The sequence below is a fragment of the Vidua macroura genome, chromosome 1 (genome assembly GCF_024509145.1).
Source record: "Vidua macroura isolate BioBank_ID:100142 chromosome 1, ASM2450914v1, whole genome shotgun sequence".
In the NCBI taxonomy this organism is placed as follows: Eukaryota; Metazoa; Chordata; class Aves; order Passeriformes; family Viduidae; genus Vidua; species Vidua macroura.
Window position 1 is genome coordinate 78,296,020 of NC_071571.1, and position 24,461 is coordinate 78,320,480.

At 34.7% G+C, this 24,461-nt stretch overlaps 1 protein-coding gene across 2 annotated transcripts in view; it reads left to right on the forward strand.

Annotated features, from left to right (window-relative positions):
- Positions 1 to 24,461, forward strand: part of CDH18 (cadherin 18) — a 160,238-nt gene that overhangs the window by 24,727 nt on the left and 111,050 nt on the right. For both annotated transcript variants that reach the window (XM_053973873.1, XM_053973881.1), the window contains exons 2-3: positions 8,333 to 8,627; positions 14,834 to 14,953. In XM_053973873.1, coding sequence (XP_053829848.1) covers positions 8,333 to 8,627; positions 14,834 to 14,953 — 415 coding nt within the window. The remainder of the gene's footprint in view (positions 1 to 8,332; positions 8,628 to 14,833; positions 14,954 to 24,461) is intronic.

The following is a 24,461-nucleotide window of genomic DNA, read 5'->3' on the forward strand; positions in this document are numbered from 1 at the left end:
CCTGGAAAATACATTATTATGCTTTGATAGGGAGTTCACAAAAATTTGGAGATTAAATCCTTTTTAAACAATGTGAAGTCCTTGATGACACATGATAGTGCATTCTTTTCAGTTTCTTCAGAATGAAATAACTTTTTTACCTGAAATAGAAGCCATTGGACAGTAGCTAACCTGTTTTCTTTACACAATCTTAAAAATTTCTCAGCAAATTAACTTCAAAGACATCAAACTCAAAAATGTGTGAATGTTTTATAGAAGGATGGGATAAAAGGAAGCTGGTAAATTAATTATCTCTCCTTGATCTTTTCCACATAATATTTTTTCCCTAATCAAAATCTGTAATTTGGTAAGTAATCAGGTCCCTGGCAAAAAAAAATTCCTCTAGCTGATTTTACATGGCTCACAAATACTACATCATAAAATCACACATTTATTTTTTCCTTCACAGTTTTTCTTAGGAAGAGCGAAGCAAAAAGTAATTTAGACTATCACATGAGTACACAGCAGAGTTGTTTTCCCAGAACTTAAAAATTAATGTGCTGTCTTCAGATCTTTCATAGAGTAAACAGCATTAGCTGTAGCACTGTCAAACAAACAAGAAAACAAATAAATGGTTCTTTCAAAAAGAGTTTGAGTACTATTACGCTTACAGCTATGTGCTGCAGGGAGCTATTTCTATCACTCTCAATATCAGGAGAAGCTCTATGCATAGAGATCACATATAGTACAAAATTAATTGATCAGGGTTTTAGAGAACTAATAGCTTTTTCACATATTGAAAAATCCTAAATAATCCTTAGGTTGACATTCCTGTTCAGTAAAAGATATACATCTTTTCTTTTTAGAAGACCCTATTACCGAGGATTTTTTCCCTTTTTTGCCTTCTGTACCGGAAATGGAAAAAAAGAATTTGATTTTTCTCTTTGTACAAATGAAAAAAAAAAAAAAAAAAGTGCAATGAGAGTAGCTTGATCAAAGAAGCACCAGAAATGAAAGTCAAAATCACCTGTAGAAAGTCTGCAGAAACAGTGTGTGGAAACACACTGTTTTTACACATGCTTTTACTCCATTTTTGCCACAAATGTGCAGTGTTTTTCAGTGAAGAATAGCTTTTCACTGCATCAGTGACCTTCCAAGCCCCGAACTCTTGCATCTCTTGGGTCAGAAAATATATGCACTTACTGTTTTTCTGACCTTGACCTCTTCAATGTCTTAAGCAAACATCCTTTCATGTGAAAGCAGGCTGACTTGAGCAGGTAATGCAAGTTATGATATTGGTACCTAGGACTGCTTTTGGCATCTTTGAGGTTTAATGCATCCATGACTGTGTAGCTGAATGCTGAGGCATTTATAGACAAAGAAGAGCTTCAGTGGTCTAAGTAAGTGAGAGGTATCTGCAGGACCTGTGCCCAAGAGTACTTCCATCAACTGAAAAGCTTCTATGTCCCATTAGTGCTTATACCCATCTGTAGGAATGGTGAGAAATTTAGAAGTGCATTATGCTGTCATATCATCACCTTATTATGATTTGGTAACACAAATATAAGCAAAACATTCTTCTTACAATGATGATGCGTGATCAAGGCTTATTTGAGTAGCAATGTATCATCAAGGCACTTGGATTCAAACTGTCAAATTTACGGTCCTCCTGAATGGATCTAGGAATCTAAGTTATCACCATGATTATGTATTTATTGATTTTAAAGTGAGATTTAGTGACAGTAATTGTGAAGAGGTACTGAAAACTGGAGACCAAATATGATTTTTTTTTCTTATTTCTTAGTAATTTGCTTCTGTTCAAATCTGTGAAACTCTTAAAAACCTCTAAAACCCATATACTATGTAAAACCTAGTTCCTGGGAAAAATAGAATAGTTTCTATGCCCATCACAGCATTTGCCCAAGTAAAAGATGTCTGAAATGAAAGTTTACTGTTGTGAAGAGAGCTCAGATAAAAACTTCACTAGACTGTAATTATTTTTCTTCCATATAGAAGATGCATAGTATGGACATATAGTACACTAAAAGAACAATTTGGGATTCTATTTTTGTTAAAAATATATCGTGTTCTTTGAAAACAAAATGACAGGTTTTTTATATATAAAAATTTATTGTGTTTTTGAATTACTTTTCTTTTTTTCCTTTTTCATTCCCTGGAGTTCTTTTATTTAGAGAGAAAATAGAAGTTAATGTTGAACACTTATGGCTGCTTTAGTACGTCTGATGTTGTTTCAGAGGTGATTGCTTATGCATCTGCATACTTCTGCCATTGCAGTCTCCCTAATGGCTGCAGCAAAGGAGCAGACTTCAGAGAAGCCGCTTGCAAGCAGAAACATCCTGCAAGAACAGATGCTTATGTGCTATAGTGTTATATTGTGAAGTTAATATTGTTTCAGTTGTGTTTTTCCTGGATGATTGCAATCCAATTATTTTTCTTCTATCTCAGAAAACTCATTCAGCAGATGGGGGAAATTGTGGTTTTCTATTTTCTTCCTCTGTTTGACAAGGGTGTGGAATAACTTTTTGTCAATTTGTGGACACTGCTATGGATAGTACACTTATCTCCTGGGCTAATGATTCCCTCTGAAAATTCCATCAAAATGTGTGACATTGCCCAGAGCAGTGTCTTTCATTAAAATATATATTATAGCTCAGACCAAGGGAAGCAAGTCAGCAGCAAATCTGACAATGTTTTTACTGCATAGACACAATGAACATTTCAGCAGTATCAGCTAGACTCTGCTTTTGCGGTGTGCACCATCAAGAAAAATTTTAAATGCAGTTTTTGCTACTAATACATTACTTTAACATTACTTTTAAATTAAATGTTTTGTCTACATAAACATCAAAGGAAGTCAGTATGATTGCAGTTCATATTAGAGGGAAGATTAAAACATTTTTACTAAGTGTGTTAGTGCTCTGCCATTAATTCTTTATATATCTCTCAATGTTTTGATGTTTTTAGTGAGGCAATAAACCGTTCTTTGTAACAAAAACAAAGTAATAGTACTTTCCTCTAAGTTTTGCTAAAGCTCATACCTCATGTTGAGCTAATTTTGTCATTCCTCTGGGCTGGACACTCATTGGTGGACTTTACTGCAGTACTGTCACGCTGGGTCCCTCTTGTCAAATTAAACTGATTGACAGTGACAACAAAATAAAGAAGGGGAGATTCTGCTGCTTTCCTTGAAAGAATGTGGTGCTCTCTGAACAGAACACAATATTTATTCAAGACATAATGGTAATGTCACTACCATAACTCAGGCTTTGCTTTTGGAATCCTGTACAAATTATTTTTATTTTACAACAATAATTTTTAATTACCCGCAGTTATTTCAAAGGTAAGTGTTTATGTGCATAGCCACTTCTACTCTGATTAAATTCACTAGGTTAGTGCAACAGTTCTAGATTTTTTTCAAATCAGCCTTGGATTTGAATTTAGTTCACATAATCTTTTCATAATATTTTTTGTTTCTGGAACAAGATGTATCCAGATCATATATCAAGAATTTATTGGTAGTCCAATTAAAAATACTGTAAAAGTTATAAGCAGTCCACTTAAAATGCCATCTACACTACACTCCAAGAAGGCAGATTTTTCAACTAAAGCAAACAGGAGGAAGCAGTCATGCAGTTAAATCACTAACAGACAACTCTTCTGCTTTTCATTTGCTCCTCTTATCCAGGCTTTTTTCTCTTCTGGTCATGCATGGTTTCCTGGTTGCAGCTTGTTTTCCTGAGACAAGTGCAGGGGAGCATGGTGATCACTGTGAGTTGTTAACATTCCGCATTCCCAGGAGTAGGATTTCTTCTCAATTTTTGGATTGAGCTTTGGTTTTGTAGTACCTGTTGGTGTGGTTTTTCCCCATTGTCCAGTAGTTTCTGCCTGTGTGTGGTCAGTTGCTTGACAAGTAGGTATGTTTAAGTATTTGGATGTATGAAATGGCTAAGCATCAGCTAAAACAAGGCAGATGTATAAAGTTGATTAGTAGTCAATAAGGCCAGTGACTAAGCAGTAGCCACCTGATATTTGACGTTGTGATTAGTCTTTAGTCACTTGATCATTTTTCAGTTACAAACAGTAACAACACTTTACTAGGTGGGTAATTAGCCTTCAATCTGTAAATTCATTTTGCAGCAGTTAATATGCTAGTGCATCAAAAAAGTATTTAAAGATTCATAGTATCAAAATTAATATACGAATATAAAGAATACTCACTAACTGAAATATTTGCATGTATCTGCAAATCATGCCTTTGATTAATGTAGCCCTTCTCTAGTTTCTGCAGGAATTCTAAAAGAAAATGATCTTTTAAATGGACTGATGGAAGAAAAATGTTGAAGTCATAGCAAAACAGGGACACTTTGATTACTGTTCTGCAAAATCAGTAATAGACTGCTGATATGGGATAGTTAAAGACTGAGGAACTATCATAAATCTTCCCGGATGCAACTTGCTATTAAATATGTCAAGAAGTGTAGGCCACTGGGTTGACAAAGGGAATATTCCAGATATGTGCATTTGCTATTATTTTCAGCTTCTTCTTTTCCTAAAAAAAGCAGAGAAGTAAAGACAGGAATCATGACCAAAGGGGCTGAAAGTTGAATACTTTCTGGCAGCTTCTGGTTGTGGACAGATTTAGAATATTAAACAAATATATTCTTATTAGAAGCATAACCAAACCAGCCAGCCCATCACTTAGAATAGAGTCCACATTTCCTCAGGGAATTCAGAAGTCTGCACTGACTGCAGTTTGGAGAATTGGAAGCGTTGCTGTCAGAGATCAGCGGAGTGAGGAAGCTCCCTGGGACTGGGACACTGGAGACTCCCCCAGGTGGGTCATGACTGGGCCACATCCTTTCTAGGGATCTGGTTTGAAAAGACTTTCCCAGGTCACACGAGTTAGGTCTCAACAAAACATGGGTTGGCTTGCATTTGCATTGCTTAGTGACATTCTCCTCTGTGCCAAATTAATCTGAAAGTGAAATAGCTATAGCAGTCCCCAGCAGAGCGAAAGGCCACCACTGTTCAACTAGATCTTGCTCCCTCAATATTTTTTAGAACCTATTATAGGCAGGACTGCAGAAATACACCCTCCCAAACCATATATTTGTAACCAAAGAGGTGAATCATATTTATTCTAATTGGAAGTGTTTTTGTGGAGTAAACCTCTTGTTGTGAGATGATTTCGTAGTACAAAGAGAAAAGAGAGAAGTGCACCATGCTTAGGGACATAAATCTCTAGTTAATCTAGTAAACATTGTCTGAAGTAGGGATTCCCAGGGGCTCTCTCAGCACAACACATATTGCAAATAAGCATTTGAGAGAAGCCTTGATATTTTTCTACTTGGACCAATTTGTAGTAAGATGGAAGAATTAAAGAAGACAAACAGTTCTTTAATCTTTACTTTGCAGGAAAACTGAAATATAAACAACTGACAAAGAAAATGCCATTTTGCTATGTAAAAGCCTCCTCTGTGAGTTTAAAATTCAGCATTAGAAGTTAAAATGCATAAATCAAAGTGTTATATTTCAAACAATATAAGACATATGTAGAAGTAAGGAAGCAGGAGCTTCTTTTAGCTTTTACTTCTTTTCAGTTTTTGCCTTATAACTGCAGTTTAAAATACCCAGTTGTAAATGTAAGGATTTCAGTTATTATTAATACGCAGATAGTTTTCTTCGGATGATACTCTTGCCCGTATTTTTCAGTTGAAGCTTATTGAGTAATACAATATTTAGCAGGAATAACATATAACTTGTTGACCATGAAAGCAGCTGAGTATCTTTTATGTTTCCTAACTTTTCTTACTTTTAGATGTAAAAACCCTCTGACTCAAAATAAATCTGTATTTTCTTCACTGATGAAAAGTACAAAGAGTTATTTCTTCACAATAAAAAAATAGCTAATGTTATTAATTTTCAAAATGGTCCATGCATTTTCTGCCATCATACTGAATTTGTTAATGTGCCTTTCTGCAGTATGGTATAGGAATGGCATGCCTATGTTGATATTTGCTGTTTTGGAGAACCTTACGTTTTATATTCTACAGCAATTCCTTATTCTGTGTATTTCTTACCTAGCAATTTTGATTGATTCATGTGTTCATAATTCCAGTTATTGATGCAGTGATTTTTGCTGGGATCACTATTTGGTATACCTGAATATACTGTTACATATACTCCTGTAGAGGTAAAAGGAGAGAAGTAAAATAGGAAGCCTTCAGATTTCCTTCAGTTTGGATTACTTTTGAGCTCCTTATAAGCTCATAAAATTTGTCATTTTGCTGTTGGCATTTGCAAACACTAGCATTGAGGGCTCATTTTATCCCAAAAGGATCCTACAATTCTAATTGGTTCTGAGAAATTAAAGTATCAGTAAACCTAGTCTAGAATACCAGAATACCCACTACTCTTGTTTTTTAGAAATAAATCACTTCAAATAACATTTTGACTGTAGGAAGTTTGGATTCTTGGTGTTTTATATAAAGTGAATTTTTCCTTTGTTAATACAGTGTTATTCTAAGGATAGGAAGCGATTAATTTTGCCAGTGACTACTGTAAATGAAATGTGTAAGACTTTTCTGCTGTCCTATAAAAGCACTACTATTTCTTTCTTTGTCTGGTTAAGAAAAAAAAAAAAAAAGGGGTCCACAGTAGTGACCCAGTTTTGTGTTGGTTATTCGGTCAGATCTTCACATGACTCAGATAAGTGTATAGTGCATTGACTGAAGTTGTGCTGAAATTTATATGAGTTGAAAAACTTCAATTTATTAAATTTTCCCCTTCCAAGCCCCATCACATAAAAGATATAAAATATGTGCAACACCATAATTTCATTAATTTAGTAGAAAAGATGAAAAATCACATCAAGCACCATATGCTTACTCCTTTTACAAATAGCAAGGAAGTTTTAAAAGCAAGACAAAGACCCAGAAAAAAAAGATACACCTAGTGTGTGAGAAAATACCATCACCTCTATATCACCTCTATATCTAGTAAAGTAAAAAAAAAAAAAAAAAAAAAAAAAAAAAAAAAAAAAAAAAAAAAAAAATCTTTTCTACCATACAAGTTTTATTTTCTTTCTGTTCAACCCTCTATGGTTTTTGAACTGAGATTGAAAACAGGAAACACATTGCATCCTATGAATTAAAAATATCTGTCATTCTCTTTCTGCTTTGCTCAGGTTCTGTATCAAAATTTTGTAATGACACACTGCAGATATTAAAAAATATTCAGGGCAGTAGGATAAGGATAAAAATATATGTCTTCTTAAAATAAGAAAGTTTCTCTTCTGATTTCACATCACAGTATAACTGCACAATACCTGAGGCTGTTCATTTCAGCATTAACACTTTGTTCTTATGCTCCTCAATAAATACATTATGTTCTTAAAGTTGTTTCAAAGGAAAAAAAAAAGGCAAATTTACAAAACTTCTCAGTTTATATAAAAATCACCCTTTCTTATCAAAGAACACATGTTCATTTTTGTTATAAACAGGCAAATCTTCAAAGTCAGGTTAGGAACAGTGAGGCAGTGGGAAGCCATTTCATGTTATCTTTTAACTTAGCAATCTACTTACTAGGTTTTCCTTCCACCCACCCCCACTCCCCCAACAGATTAAAAAGTTCACTGTACTAAAGGAAGAGTATAATAAATTTAATGTATATCTCATAGCACAAGGTATTATGAACAATGAAAATGCTGAAAGTGTCTGTCAAACTTCATCATTTACTATAAATAATTTAAATACAAGCAAATTAGATAACTTTCTAGCTAAAAATAAACAAAGAAAATCCAAAGAAAATGCCAATGTTTTGTTGTGGGATAGAGTAATCCTGGATGGACATCTGCCACTGGCACAGTGTGCAGTTTCCTTTCACAGTAAATGATGTTGTTCTTGGGGCCACAGAGGAAAATGTAGGTGGGACTGCATTGCCATCATTGCAGTGGACAATCCTCAGTGGGAATGCAGCCAGTTAAGTGATTAGGACAGCAATTAGTGCTGAAAAATAACAACGAGAAGGACTAAAACCAAAACCAAGTAAAACAAAAACCATCACAGTTACTAGAATATTCTTGACTTAGGGAAGTTTTCTAGAATGGATGCATAACCCAAGGAATCCCAGTTTAAGAAATTAACTACGCTGGGTGGAAAATTACCCTCAACAAAGTGTCTGTGTTGCCAAAAAGAGTATATGAAGAATTGTGGCAAGAATTTGGAGAGGTGAAAAAAAAAAATAGAAGGGTGCTGACAGTAATATTATAGTTTTTTTAGCTTATGAAATATTCAATTAAATTTATATGATTTTATGTGTTTTTATTCTACAGCTGCATTCCAATTCTGACAAAGGTGATGGATCAGTCAAATACATTCTTACTGGAGAAGGGGCAGGGACTATATTTATTATTGATGACACAACTGGAGACATCCATTCAACCAAAAGCCTAGATCGAGAGCAGAAGACACACTATGTGCTTCATGCCCAAGCTATTGATAGACGGACAAACAAGCCACTTGAGCCTGAATCTGAGTTCATTATCAAAGTGCAGGATATCAACGACAATGCACCAAAATTTACAGATGGACCATACATTGTTACTGTGCCAGAGATGTCTGAAATGGGTAAGGAAAACAAACTGTTCTATTCAACAGTCTTTTAACAAGTGCAAATGCCACATACTGTTTGTCAAAGTTATCATCACATCATGGAATGTATGTTAAATATATTGGAGTTTAGAAGAGATGAGAAGACATGAAATCCAACCCATATGTTACCTGTGGCATTCACAGTCAGAAAACAGTATGCACACACACATGCTGGTTATAAGAGAAGAGTCACTGTTAATCTTGAATGCTTTAACATATATTCTTTGGAAAACTGTAGTTTCCATTCTAGAAAAAAAAACATGTATTCATATATCCTCATTCGACTGCACATTTTAAGGCATTCTCTTATGTCTACATAAGCAGTCTATACTATTCACAGAATTAAACACAAAGGAACAGTAGTTCCCTAGATTATTTTAGACATATTTTTATTTATCAATTTTCTTATAAAGTGAACTGAAGTTCAAAAATATACCAATCTTTGGTTTTCCCTGTTATATAGTTCAGATATTCTTATTCTATGAGGTGCTGCATTATGCAGTTTTCTTTATTTAATACTTCTCTGGTATTGAAGTTAGTTTATAACATTCCTCTAATAGAAGAATTGCCAACATAATTTTTTACAAGAACAAAAGTGCAGCATTTATGTGAGTAATATCATAAATCCAGGACAATGCAAACAATACATGTTTGTGTGAATTACTACAGTGAATGCATAGAGCTTCCAGTAAGAATATTTTGGCTCTGTACAAAACCTCTTCAAGTGTCTTTGATAATTCATTGTGGCACAAAGCTTTACTGCTAGAGTTGCAGTTCATTTCAGTATCATCTAAGCTTTTATCTCAGTTATCACCCATTACACCACGGGCTGTCTTAATGAGTAATTCATTTCCTTTACCAACTGTTTCCAAAAATGCATAACACCATCTTTCTCTTTCTTTGGTTTTCTTTGTCTTTAATGGAAACCATTTTAATTTATTATTTCCTTCACATTTAGAGGCATTTTATTTTCTACATAGGAGGAAAGATAGTGGAAGAGAGATCAATATTATCTTCAAAATCAAATGTAGCTGATGTAATATTTTTTATTTGTATTATATTCATAAAAGTTTTCTTTTTTTATTTTCATTTTCTCAATATTGACCACTCTTACATAAATATTTGTCATAATTCTGCAGTAATCAGAGTCTGGTATTACTATTCAACTGCATCATACATGTTACTGTTTTCCAAAGAATGATTTGAATAATCTGTATTTTGTAAAACAGAGTGGATTATGGTAAACCAATGAAGTTTTACAAGTAAAATAAAGAATTGATGCTTATGTTTTATAAATAAAATACTTTACTGGTTGTACTTAGGCAAATCTTTAAAATATCTATTCCACAAGGCTTCTGTCGTGTGTGAATAAACCTGGATTTGCCTCTGGATCCAACAGAATGTCTGGATATCCTTACAGACATTCTGTTGTAGGTATACATTATATTTTCATTTCATATTTATTATCTCTATTATCTTTTGTCTCCTATTGATTTGTTTGTATTTGTTGCATTCTGAAAGCATTTTATTGTCTGCAATTTCAGGAAGACTAATTCTATTACTACTTCCACAGGATACATTCTTTGTGTCAAATGATGGAGATACTTCTGTCACTTTTATTAGTTCTGTAATTGGCACATTTTTTGACATATAGCTGTGGAGTCTATACATAACTGAACTTGTTGATGTTATTCTGTGAATTTCTAAGGAGGCTGCACTCGGAATATTTCTTCTGAGTTTTACATTATCATTTAAAAATCTTTCAAAGTTACTGTCTCTCTGCAACAGTTCTCATGCTAAGTGGCATTATTTTTAATCTCCATTATTTTGCTTAGTTTCAGCAGAGGGTTCTTTTTTATCTCCTCAAGATCTGAGCTGGTATTTTCCCTACAACTTGAACTGAATCTAGTTGTAAAAACTGTAGGACATTTATGGTTTTTCTTTTTCAAGTCACTGACAAGTAAGTAGAGAAAAGTTTAGTTAATTTTTTTGGCAGATATTAGATCACAGTTTTCACTGTGACACAAAATAAACATACTATTTATGCTTTATGTACTACTCTGGGACAGATGAAAGAAGGTGTCTATTCCTTGCCTTCAATGAAACTTTTCCACAAAATTTTGCTCAAGAACCAAAATTTACATCTGAAATTATTTCTTCTGTAGTATGAAAAACTCAGTTACATTGAGATCTCTGTAGTCTGCTCTAAGGTTTATGAAAGTCATCTTTATGTAAATTAAAAGAAAATAAGAATATTTTTCAGTCAGTAAAAGACTTCCAGATGTGTTAATTGACAGCTGCAAAATGAGTGAAACCTTCCATGCTGAAGTTTTAGTGCTGAGATAGTTTAGAGGTGAGACTAGATGACCTCTCGATGACCCTTCCAACCCTAACAATTCTGTGATTCTCTGATAAGAAGAGTATTCCCAAAAAATTCTACTTAAGAAATTAATAGTCACAGTAGATGTTTCTGAACTGCTTTTGAGAGTATTACAATGTGAGGTAGTCATAATTTCAGATAATCTGGAAGACAATGTTTTTCATAAATATGAATTTTATTAGAAGTGCCTATTTAACTTCTTGAGTTGTGAAATTAAATCATTTTTTGTTCACTTTTTAGTGGTTTCAGACAGTACTAAGAATTCCTTTAGTTAGGAAAAGAATGCCTGCATTTATTAAACTTCACCTTTTTATAATTTCTTTTAAATTTTTGGTTCAACATTGATCCATTTGAGATTTAATAGTATAGAAAACTATGAAAAGTAATGCATAAAAATTTGCATTCTCAACAGACATATTTTATAGAACTGTCTAGAAAAACAAAATGGAGATATTTTGAAACAAAAATACAATTTTGTTCACCAATTTAATAATCCTTTTTTTAAACTAGGAAAAAAAAAAGACAAAACTTACAAAGTGGTATTCAGTGCATACAGACATGCTTTACAGCTCTTTATAAAGCATTAACTAAGAAAACAGAAAGCTCAAAATGTAATCTCTGAAATATAGTTGGAAAGCATATGAAATGCTAGTTGTACTCTGAATAAGCAGAGACTCCAGTTGGAGGAAAAATGTCATTTTTATTTCCTGACTGGAGTGACAAAATTCTTTCACCGCAAAACTTTCTTGACAGGAACTTTCATAGTAAGCTAGTAAAGGAAGAATGGAAGGTATGGGTCTGATGTTCATATCTCTCCTCTGGTGTCCAGAGAAATTAGACCCTTATCTTTTGTAGCTGATTACTTTTTTTGTTTTTGGACTTCTTAACATTTAAAATAGCAGGAGAGCACTAATATGTAATTCTCTATCTAAATCCTTAACGACGCTTAGCTCAACCACAAAAAGTTATGCTGCATCTAAATTATACAAATGTATCCAGAATTGTGATTTGTGTGTTGTGCAGACAAGCCTGAATGACGCTAACTTTGAAAGGAGTAGTTAGAAGGCAAAAGTACCCTCTTTCCCTTTTTTTTTTTTTCTTTTGGCAAGGTATTCTAACCTGCAGCTTTCACAAGCTGCCTTTCCTCGGTGCTCAGCAAATCAGGCAAGAGATGGGCAAAAGGATCGTATGGGGATATCTTATCAAATGCTGAGTGCGCTTGTGTGAGATAGTGAACAAGTTAAGCTTCTGAAGTGCTACATTCCACGGAATGAGAGTTTGAGAGGCAGGGTAGGAGGTTGAGCTAAAATTTGCGAATCTAAGGGTTCCTTTAGGTAGAAAGAGAGCACTTTGCCACTATTTGATACTAAATTGCTATTATCAGATGTTCCTTGGGGGAGACATACAGTTGTATTAGAAAATCACTGTGGCAAATTTTTGGATACAATGGCATTCCATTCATGTTAAAATGACCAGTCACCTGCTTATGTCAGTTGCTGCCTTTCACTAACTGTTTCTTTTCTCTCACATCAATGAGTTATACAAGCACTAAGATTCTTTTAAAATAAGAAGAAAGAAGAAAGTCTTTAAAGAAGGAGAGAATTATGAAATCACAAAATTTCTGATTTTTTTTCTTCTGTAATAGCCAAAATATGTTTATCAAGTTCAGAACCTATCTTGATTTCCTAGAATTCTGGGGAAAAGTACTAATGGAAACTCACACAGCATTCTGGATAGAATAGCGTATCTAGTTGACTGGATATGCTTTTGACTATACCAGTTGAATGGATATGCTTTTGTTTTACACAACTACAAAGTAAAACAAAATCATTCTACATCCATAACCTATTAATCTTTAGTGATTACACAAGGTTGAATCATACAAGTTGCTCTCAAGCTAGAAATTATTTGCAAACTGGGCAACAGAAATATATCATTACAGCATTTCAACGTCATGGACTAGCAGGGGGAAATGTCTGTTCCTGGAAGTGATCTCTTTTTCTGTGTTTAGATAGCAAATAAATAGGCCTGAACTGATTTCTAGAACATTTTAAGAAAAAATACACAAACTTTCATTCACATTTACTTGCTTTTCCACATGAACACAAACACAGTAGTTTAGTTACCTATAGCATTAATAGCTGAATAATTCTGAACATACAACTAGCTCCAGCTTGATTTTATTACAATATTCCACTTCAAAGTCATCCAAGTATCCTTATACTTGGTTTGTTAATACATTTATCTGTGAGACTGTATATACTTGGGCTCTTCAGAGACCAGAAGATACTGCATTTAAGTATGCAGACCATTTGCATACAGTTTTACTAAGTTTCCAGTAGAGATACAAACAGCAGGTCTTGGTGTCCAAGTTATCATGGTAAAAGTGAAAGAAGAGTTTCTCAAAGAGGGTAGAAACCAAATCTGTGAAGGTCTGCATGCTTAGTTTGCTGGACCTGAAGTGAGACTCCATGACGTTGCATACTTCTAAATCAATAGTATACTGAGGGTGTGCACATTAACAAATGTTTCTGTGCAATAGAAATTGATCTAAGAGGCAGAATAACTGGAAATGAGAAACTGATGTCCATGCCATATGTATTTGTGAAATCTTATTTTAGATTAGCTCTTGCCTGGTCTCTGAGACTATGTGACTATTAGCAGTCAGAGTAAATCAGAGTGCTGCTAAAGCACATCTCCTGGTTTAGTTGCATGGGAAGAAATCTAGTTACCATGCTCTGAAACAGTTCTATAAGGAAAATCAACGTGCAACAAATGAAGGAGATCAAGGGTTTTAATTCAAAAACATACTTCTCCTCTCCACAAAAATGTGAAATTGAAAACCTCAGAGTCAATGTAATACCTCAGTGGCTAATTTAGATGAGAATCTGCTTTCAGATGCATAGTTATGTGAGAGCTGCCTGCTCTGTTATTATTATGGTATTTTAATGCTGGACCAAGGAGCCTGTATAAAGCTGTGTCTGCATAAAGATAAACAAAGAGAATGAAGTCTGAGCCTTTATTAACTCACAGTCTTACACTTACTGATTTCTTATGGGAAGTGTTTGGCAGTGATAGCAAAGATTCATCATTAGATGCCTTGAAAAATACACTAAAATGAAAAAATCACTTGTCTCCATTCTATCTGTGCAGTACTTATGCATTTTATTTTCTCAAAAGGGTTGCTCATAACTTATCCCACCTAGTGATATGCTAGAAACTGCACTTTTTATTCTTCTAGTGGTTGTTACTACTAGCATAAAAAGAATTGTCTTTTGAACTCATCTATTTTGCATCCTCAACAAGGTTCTAGAAGTTATTTTATTTTCAGATCTTTGATGCCTTCCAATAGCTAGATTTTTTTATTCATTTAGCAACTTCTATCCATTTGAGGGCATTTATACAAGTTACTTTCAATACTTCAACATTAATTTGTATTGTGGACGAAGATAATCCTGAAGTCCATAAATCTGTGTTATTTAGAAGTCAGTATCCAATTTTGGGATCTATGTGTGTGAACATAGGTAAAGATGCATGCTATGTATGTATTTATGTTTACATCTCTGCAATTTCTGTTTAAGTTTTTATATGTGTAATCACTTTACACATACACTTATAAAGACAAATTTTTTTTCAAATTAAGGTAACTATTTTTCCTTAAAAAATGCTATGATGATAACATGCTATTAATCTCTCCATTTTAGAATGTGAAGACTTTAGAGGCTTTTTAAAATGTATTTGAAAATATTTGTTGGAAAATTTTATTTACTGGAAGTTAATGTTTATTTTCCTGTATATACAGGTACATCTGTTCTACAGGTGACAGCCACAGATGCAGATGATCCCACATATGGAAACAGTGCCAGAGTAGTGTACAGTATTCTTCAGGGACAGCCATATTTCTCTGTTGACCCCAAAACAGGTGGGTTTTTATATTTCCATTGAAATTATTTAGCTAATATATTGCAGTTAACTAAGTCTGGTAGGTGAAAAGCAATGTACACAATGCAGATATGTGGACTATTTTTTTTCTTAGTGTTTTTGTAGGCTGCTTCTTACATTAGCACTATGAAATTTATAAGTTGCTATGTTTTGCTGAGTACTAAAATGAGTCTGCTATGTACAGAATTAATTCTGCATCATGTCATGATGTGAACCATTCAGCCAAACTGCAATAGCACTCTTTCATCTTTTCAAGCCTCTGTTTAGGAAATGACTCAAGTATGCCTAACATGTGATTTTCAATGGGTTTTTTTGTCTGAAAGATAGGCTTGGGAGGATTATTGGATGTGTGTTTCAACTCATGTGCCAATACAAATTGTTATAATTTGTGTTTTTTATAAAACTTCAGGATTGCCATTTAACTGAAAATTCATTCTTTGATTTGAGAAGTAGAATGAACTGAAATATTTATGCTTAAACTCTATGCATCACCTTTCTTTTTTTTTTTTCTTTTCCACAAAGTGTAAGTCATATATAATGTATCCAAACTGTTTTATTTAAGGAGAAAAAAATCTCTTTTGGGGATGGGAGTTGTTATTAGTTTGTGATTTTTTGAAGGGCATTTGAAGGGCATTATTATGATAATGATATTAACATGATTATACATTTTTTAGTGTGTATTTGAAATCCTCAATAATTGGTAAATATAATTTAAGAGAGTATATTTTTATATAAATGTTTTAATTGTTTTTTCCTGTCTATATCAAAGCTTTAATACTGAGGTGGAAAAATAAAGCACACTGAACAGTGTAGTTTTCCCTAGTTAACTGTAGGGAATAATAATGACTTTTTGAATGTGTTGAAGTGAAATAACTATAGTGTAAATAGTTTCCATTTTACTGTTTTTGCACTTAAGTTTCTTGGCTGGTGTACATTGGTCTCTGTGGTACTTGGAGGTGTACCCTGGTTTCACTACAAGAGAAGTGTATCTGTGCCATCTCAGAGAGCTTTGAGGTTAGTGCTGCTTTGATTAGGAGACCAGACTCTGTGACCCTCAGAGGAAGGTCTGTCTATACCTTAAATTTTCTATAAATTTGTGGGCTCATGTTAGAAAGTCCTAGAATGGAAAAGCTGTGGTACAGTTCTCAACGCTCCCCTTGCCCTTAGAAATATAACTAGTTCATATTTCTAAAACTATTTAGGCACTCTGAAGCAATGGCCTGCATTTTTTATTTTCATAATGGTGTAGAACTTGTAGTCTGGAGCTGCTGTTCAATCACTGAAGAATCATAATGGATATTCTCTGTATCAAGTCTGTATCACATAAGAAATAGTATTGTTATAATGAAACAACAGATGGTAGTTTATTTTCACTCCTCGAGCCTTAGGCTTTGACAGGGATTTAATACCACTTCATGAACTTAAAATCTTTTTGATATTTGTCTAGAATACGAAAATTATTCTGATACCATAGTCAATGAAAAAGTGAAAATGAGATAAATAGTGCAACAGTGAAAAAACAGGAGAAAGCTTTTTGCTTTTATAAGTTGCCTTTTTATAATTGTAGAATAGCAGTTAATTTAATTTGACATGATAAAATGGGAAGAGAATATTGGAAAATATGGGAAAGTCTTGATGAATAGAGTTTTTCACTATGAAATTTCACTTTGAATTTTTGGGGTTTAAGACTCATTTTTTAAAAACATCACTCTTCTGAATTTGCAAGCATTTCTGTGACCTTTTTTTCCTAATACCTCAATTGTTCAATTCCAGCTTAACTATGCTTTACCTGGAAGTCTTCTGAATTTACACTTACATGCACAAACTTCCTTTACAACAAAGGAGATCCAAAAGAGGGAAAGAGAAAGGTCCTGACATTCACAACTGAATGTTGTTTATGTAGCCTAAGGATCTCATATCATGACCAGTAAAGTTTCTTGAAGCTATCAGAATAGATACCAAGCTCTAGTGTGAATACTTTAAAAGTATGCTACTTCTAGTTTAGTACTGCCTATATTTGATTTTAAACAATTTAATATCCGAAGACTTTAAAGTTATGGATTTTTAGGAGGTTAGGTTAGAATAGTTTAAATAAGATTATAGAATAAGGCTATAGAATTCATACTTTTAAAGTATAATAAGGGAACAGAACCAAATTAGAAACTCTGAAGCAGGAAAAAAGTGTGTTCTTGGCAGAAGAGCTTTGTCAGCTTATCTGATAAAAGTCTCTTCTCCACACACTCAGAGTGGGGCAGAGGAGCAGTGCAGGGAGAGTAATCAGACTGGAGCCTGAGCTCCTCCTAGGGTTGACCCAGGACAGCCTCAGCCCCATGGTCCAGGGCTGAAACCCATCATGAGGAATCAAAAGGAGACACTGCCCTGATCACCCTTCTGACTAAGAAAGCTACTGCTTACAGGGCTATGGGACACGTTCTGAGACACAGATAATGGGAATCGTGCAAACTTATTCTTGGATATCTAGAGGAAGGACCATAGGCAGGGAAAGGGATGATTGAGATGGAGTGGGGAGAGAAAAGAAAGAGAAAATGGAGAGGTAAGAAGATAAAAGGGGCCAGCCATACACAAACAGGCTTTGTTCAACACTATTATGTGGCCATGCCCTGCCCTGGATCAGCAGACTGTTCTGTGTTGTATTATGCTCCATTTCCAATTCCATTTCCTGAGTAAAAGTTCTCTTTCTTGTATGCATGTGTACGTAGAGATTTAAGTGCTAGCAGCTGGAGCAGGACAATGAGTCAAAGGGCTCTGGTGTGTGTCTGGTGTCAGCAAACTGGAAAATGCAGACTGTAAGTGTATTACACAGGTGTCTATGCCAGTATGGTATTACTATAGGGTCAGCAAGCTGGATGAATGGTTTGAGTGATGGATATCCATTTCGCCAAAAGTCCAGACCAGAAAGCTGTTGGAGGAATCGAGACCAATCTAGAACAACTGTACATTATGTGGTTTGAGAGCCCTGTTTGTAGTTGTGTATCTCTGTGCATGAGGCAGGAGGAGACCAGCGATCCAGGATCCAGCTGGATGGCATTCGGAACTAAGGGCCCAAGGGGTCCAGGTACTGCTACTGGATGTATTCAGTGTGTAAGGCTGTGGGGGATCAATAAGTGTGCTGGGTTGAGTGGAGATGTGGGACTATGTCCAGGATAAAAAGGGGGTCTATATCTGGAGCTGGAGGGCAGCTGAAGGCCCCAGAGTTGGATGTCCAGATGGCACTGAGTGCAAGGTGTTTGCTACTGGATAGACAATGGCAAATTACTGGAGCAATCCATGCTGAGTTTGTGAGTATATTTCCAGTTATAAATCATCCTTCCTTCTGGTAAGCTGGAGGAAAAAAAGGCTGTTTGTGCTGTTTGTGTTTGAGTGCTGAGCGGTCCCATTTGTGCGTCACCTGTTGCGTGTTGCATCTGTGTATGTGCCTTGTGGGAACAGCGCTTGACCTCACATTGCTTCTAAATCATGAATTAAAAATAGGAAGGTGCAGCAACCTCATCTCCATCAGGCTACCAACTATCTAGTTTATCAGTTGATTTGCTTGAAGACCTGTGTTTTGTTTTCCCCTGGGGAAAAATTGCAAATTCTCTGCAAAGAAATTTGCTGCAGCTCTCTAATTTTGGCTGTGAATGTCAAAGCTACTTTCCATGCATAACCTAAATTTTTAAGACTATCAAAATCCTTTGATATTGAATGGCTTTCTATGAATTATTCTGTATTTGTGTTTATTAATTACTTTTGGTAATTAGCTGTGAAGCATAATAGTAACTAGTTATGTAATTAATAATTACCTTCAATAGCCTCTAGTGTTTACTATTTGTTTTCCTCCCCAACTGCAACAAAACACTCTGCTGAAATTTTATAAATAAGAATGTACTAATAATGATGGCAAGGGAAAGGGAAGGAGTCAATTTCTAGATCTTATGTATATTTGCAAAGATTATGCATATAGGATTGTATCTTTTCTTAAAGCAAAATATTCAGGGAACCCCAGAAAACATGAAATACTTATAATTTTAGAGTATCATTAACTTCTCTGGAAAGAGAAAATAAAAAGTGAAGTTATTAATGAACAGTGGAGCAAATAATTTATTCAGATACTTAGTGTTTTAATATGGTTCTCTCTTCTCCTACTCCCACCTTTTCACATATACATCCCCCCCCATTACCTGTCTTCAAACTTTGAGCATCTTTTGAAATGCCAAAATATACATCAAGTCTTTTTGAGGGAGTTTGAACTGCAAATTCAATATTCCACCTTTCCCAAACCATGAGGTCTTTTGATCCATAAACTTGATCTAGGATTGATCCTTGCTTGTTTATTGCTTATGTCAAGTGTGGCTTATCAAAGAGCAATAGCCAACATTTGACTGGTAACCCAGCTCCAGAAGCGTTTTTGTTTTCTGAGGAAACCTCAAATTAGACTATGTGCTTTTTGTTGCAGCTATATCAGCACACTTTTTATTGCTACATTCTTTGGGAATGAAAGTGAAACCTGTAGTCCATTTCCACTGCTTACATGGTAAATCCTATCTGGAGTATGTTAGTTCCACACAGCTCTTTGCAGATACATCTGTCTTTCCGAACCAAATATAAAGAGTAAAGTAATCTGTAGGGCACATGTATTTTCAAATCAGAAGTTTTGCTGCAACTGTTATAAAATAGGAGATAGAACATTTATTCATTGAAGTTTTGAATTTAAGTGTAGACATTGGCAGGACGGGAAACTCATTTGTCAATTCAACACATTGAATTTAATGTGGAGAAGACCTCAGATATTTGTATTTGTATTTATAATGTTCTGCTGTTGCAGCAACAATATTACAAAGAGCTTAGTCATGTATAAGATAATTTGTTTGGTTTTTTTTTGTTTTACTTTAAGATATTAAGTAGTAAAGAGATATGTATTTTTATTTATCAAAGAATGTCACTGCAAATTAGTCCAGGGTAATCAAGAAGTGTGAGACAAGTGTCAATCTCCTTCTGCTTTCTGTCTTCACAAGATATGAACAATAGCTTCAAGGATCCTACAAAAAATTACCTACCCACTGATTATCTAGTTTGGTTCCTGACTGAGAACACAATACAAATAGTAAATAAACAGAGTCAATGGCTGAATAGATGGTTACAAACATAGACACGAGCCTCATAAACACCAGTTACCCACCCTGGAAGTTCAAGACTTTTGTCCACATCTGTAACTATTATACATTTTTAATGTTCTTTGCCATGGTTCATATGGGAGTAGCAGGTTTTGTGGCATTATAATAATGAGTCTATAATTTTAAAGTTACAGGTTTACTCCTCTCTGCAAAGCAAGAAAATTATATTGTTTATCAAGTTATTCACAAGTTTAATAACTCTAAATAAGCATGAATACTTCAAAATATAATTAAGGAATTAACCTGTTAAAATAAAGTTCTTTTAGTGGTGAAATATTAATTATTAATTTAATGAATTAAGGCCCACTACATCTCCTTATAATAGACAAGATAATTTATATTGATATAAATTATATTATATATTGATTAAATTTATATTGATATAATTTATATTGATAAATGTATATTGATATAGACAAACTGAATAAACTTTCCAGTTCAAAAAAGAAGAGCACTCTTTTCATGCTTTAGTAGAATGGCCTGTCATGATATTCCAGATAAGAATCTACTGTCTTAATTGAAATAATGACCTGATATTCTCTGACCTTATGTCCCTGTGTACATAGAAAATCATATCAGTTAAGAAAATAACTTTAGAAATCAGTTTCGCCACTTTCTTGAACAAGCATCCCTATTTTTCCTAATAAGAATTTTTTAGTTGAAATATCTTTCTTAGTGACATCTGCTTAAAATAAGCATGTTTACTGGGGTTAGTGATTTCCTGCTAAAATGCAGGTTAGTTCATATTGGACTGCTAAGTGAATATGAAAATGAAGTGCATTTAGCTATCTCATTGCTTTCTGCTCAGAGGCTCTAACAATTTTTAAATGACCTTACAGTGCTATAGCAGTATCTTACATATATTGAATACTTCTGCTCTGAAGGAATATCTTATGACAACCCCCAAAATCCACAACCAAGGCACCACAGCCAGTTCCCAGGCTACTGTAGAGGTCTTAAAAGTGAACTTAACCTGGTCTATCAGTTTTTGCAGATGGGCTTTTAAACTGTAATTTGACACCATGTGTGTAAAGGACAATGAAGCCTGTGAAGGGCCTGGAGCACAAGTCTTATAAGAAGCAATTGAGGGAGATGATATTGTCCTATCTGGAGTAAAGGAAGCTCAGAAGAAATCTGATTGCTCTCTATAACTGCCTGAAAGGAGGTAGGATATAGCATGGTGGAGGTCTGTCTCTCCTCACAAGTAACAAGTCATAGGACAAGAGAAAATGGCCACAAAGGGGCCAGACAAGGTTTAGGTTGGATATTAGGAAAAAATTCTTCACCAAAAGGGTTGTCAAGCATAAAATTTTGCTAATAACACATTCTGCTTAAGCTAGATAAAGAAATACCTGTGATGAAACTTCAGAATTTTACATGTGCTTGCATTGCAGAACACTTATTTATAACTATTGGTGAAAACTCCCAACTTCATTATATGTGATTGGTTTCTACTCAGTATCAAGGGGAGGTCACAGTGAAGAATCAGTTTGAAAGTTTGTTGTAATGAGTGATATATTTTTCTAAAAGTGTGTAGGATTAAAATAACATGATTTTGTGCATAGCTACTGAAATTTTATCTTGAAGTTCTATTAACTATATTTCATATTCAGGTTTTCATAGGTTTGATTTCCCTCAAGGAATTTCTGAAATGTTGTAACAGAAATTGCATCTCTAGTGTAGACCTTTTCCAATGTCTGCACTTCACTGACAAGAGGATCACTAGGAATTCAAACTCAAAATTTGAAAGAATCTTACTTTGTTTTTCTAATTCCACCTGGTACTGTACAGTGCACCCCTCCATTCCTGAAGGAACAGAAATATGTACATCATCTAAAAATATTGTCATGCACACTTGTTTGAGAGTGTCATCTGTCAGCTCTCAGCTAAGAGTAAATATTGTAATGTCATTTGCTTTCAATTTAAAGTAAATACTGGATTTTCTACACCTACAGTTTTGACACTTAAAAAAAAAAAACTTCTCTGAACAATGGACTTAATTCTCACAGTTTTCCTTTGTGTTCAAAATATTGATATACTCTTAATGTTTTCCCAAGAGTCATTTGAAGAATAACTCAGGCCATCAGACAGCAGAAAAATCTACTGTTTCTTTTAGATTTCTAGGGACACAATTTTGGTACAGTTAGAGACTTTGTGAGGGCATTGGTACAACTAAAAACCTTATTGCTTAGAACTTGTTTTCCATTATCATGGAAGCAATGCAGAAAGTTCTTTGCTAATCAAAAGTGTACAGAGAGGAGGAGCAGAATGTTCTGTTCAACGTTGCTCATTTTCTCTTAGGGTGACTGATATTTGGTGGTTATCATACCTTATGCAATTTTTGGCCTCCACCTCCAGGAAACTTTGTGGAGCAGGCTTTGCAGGGCACAAAATGGATTGGTCACTCATCAGGAACAGTGTCCTGGCACTGTATTTTCTTTGTTTGATATCTACCAACACTTTTTCTCCCAGCATCCATCATATAGTAGAAAGGACAAGCATAGGAGGCAGACAAGCTGGGAAAAGCTGATGTTCTAAACTTGTTTTTCTTCTCCTGTGAGATGAACCATGTGTTTTGGAGGTTGAGTTCAGAAGTAGGGAAGAAACTATTCCTTGGTTTTACCTCTCTTGTTTGTTTCTGTGTTTGTTACTCTTTCCCCATCTGGTGGTGTGAACAACTACCCTGGAACATCTTTGCCGCTCTTCAGCCACAAGTTGTTCTCAAATTAAAAAAAAAATTTACACCCCCCCTCAAAAAAAAAAAAAAGAAACCACATGTGTTTCTGTAGCCATTAATTGGCAATTGGCAAGTTCCCAGGTTATATCGTCTTGGCTTCTTAACCACGACTACTGTACTGTGTTCCTTTTGTTGGTAGACATGCTTTTATTTATATATGTGTATATTTTAATCTTTCATATGTAAATACACAAACATATTTTTCCACTTAAAATATAATGATATCTTAATCTGGGCTAAGCCTAGTAGACAGCTCAGCCGCACACAGCCTCTTACTTGCTCCCCACACAACGCAATGGGAGAGAGAAAAGGAGTGATGCAAGTGAGATAAAGACATTTTAATAGGGAAGGTAAAAGTCATGTACACAAGCAAAGGGAAAAAAAAAGTTTATTCACCACTTCCCATTGACAGGCAGTAGTTCAGCTCTCCTCAAAAAAGCAGAGCTCCACCATACATTACAGTGACCAGGGACAACAAACACCACAACTCTGAGTGCCCTTTCTTTCTCCTTCTTCTCCCCACTTCTCTTGCTGATTGTGATTTCATGTGGTATGGGATGTCCCTTGGGTCAGCTCTTCCAGCTGTGTTCCTTTTGAGCTCCTTGTGCACCCCAAGCGTTGTCAATGGTGGAGTGGTATGAGAAGCAGAACAGTTCATGTTGCTGTAAGCACTCCTTGACAAGGCTAAAACATCCCTGTGTCATCAGCACTGTTTGTGTCACAAATCCAAAACAGCACCATATGAGCTACCATGGAGAAAATTACCTATCCTAGTCAAGACCAGTACACAGGTGAAACACTGTTTTTATTTGTGTTGTCAGACTGAAAGTCCTGAACTGAAAACAGTGAGACATACATGATCATGTAGGATAGATTCTGTTGCCACATCCTTTACGGTCTTTCTCTTAGATATAAAATTTATCTCTGTTTACCATTTAAAGTCTTTGCTTTTACTTTCTATTAGACATTGGAAAAGGTTCCTCATCTTGATGTTTGTTAGGCTTGGCTTTTCATGCTTCCAGACATTCACATCTTTTTGGAGGTATTGAGGGCTGTAAGGAGTTTGCTCTGTTTTAAAGGTGTAAAATACCATGCTGTATCTCTTAGAAAAAATTAAAGATCTTGATATGAGGAAAAACATTGCATTGCAAGTGCCTGTAAAATGTCTGTTTTTCTAGAGTAGAACTATTTTTATAAATACATGTTTATCTCTGTGTCTTTGAACTTTCCACAAGGGAGATATGAACCAATAATTTAAGTTCTCTATTTTTAAACATAGAAGGCTTATTCGTCCAAACAAAGTATGAAAATTACATGTGTGATAAAATGTGTTTTACTTTAAGGAAAGGGAATGAATAAGATTTCACCCTAAAGCAAATAATACATTACTGTAATTTTTAGCTCAACTGGGATGAGAATCAGGACACTGATTGAGAAGATTAGTGCACTAGACTGTTAAAAGGCTCTGCCCCAGTCCACATGTTGACAATACTTTCACAGATCAGTCTTTATAGCTGTGAAATGAGGCAGTGACTTTATTGTCTTTAATTTAGTTAAAAGGTGTCCTTTTTCTAGAC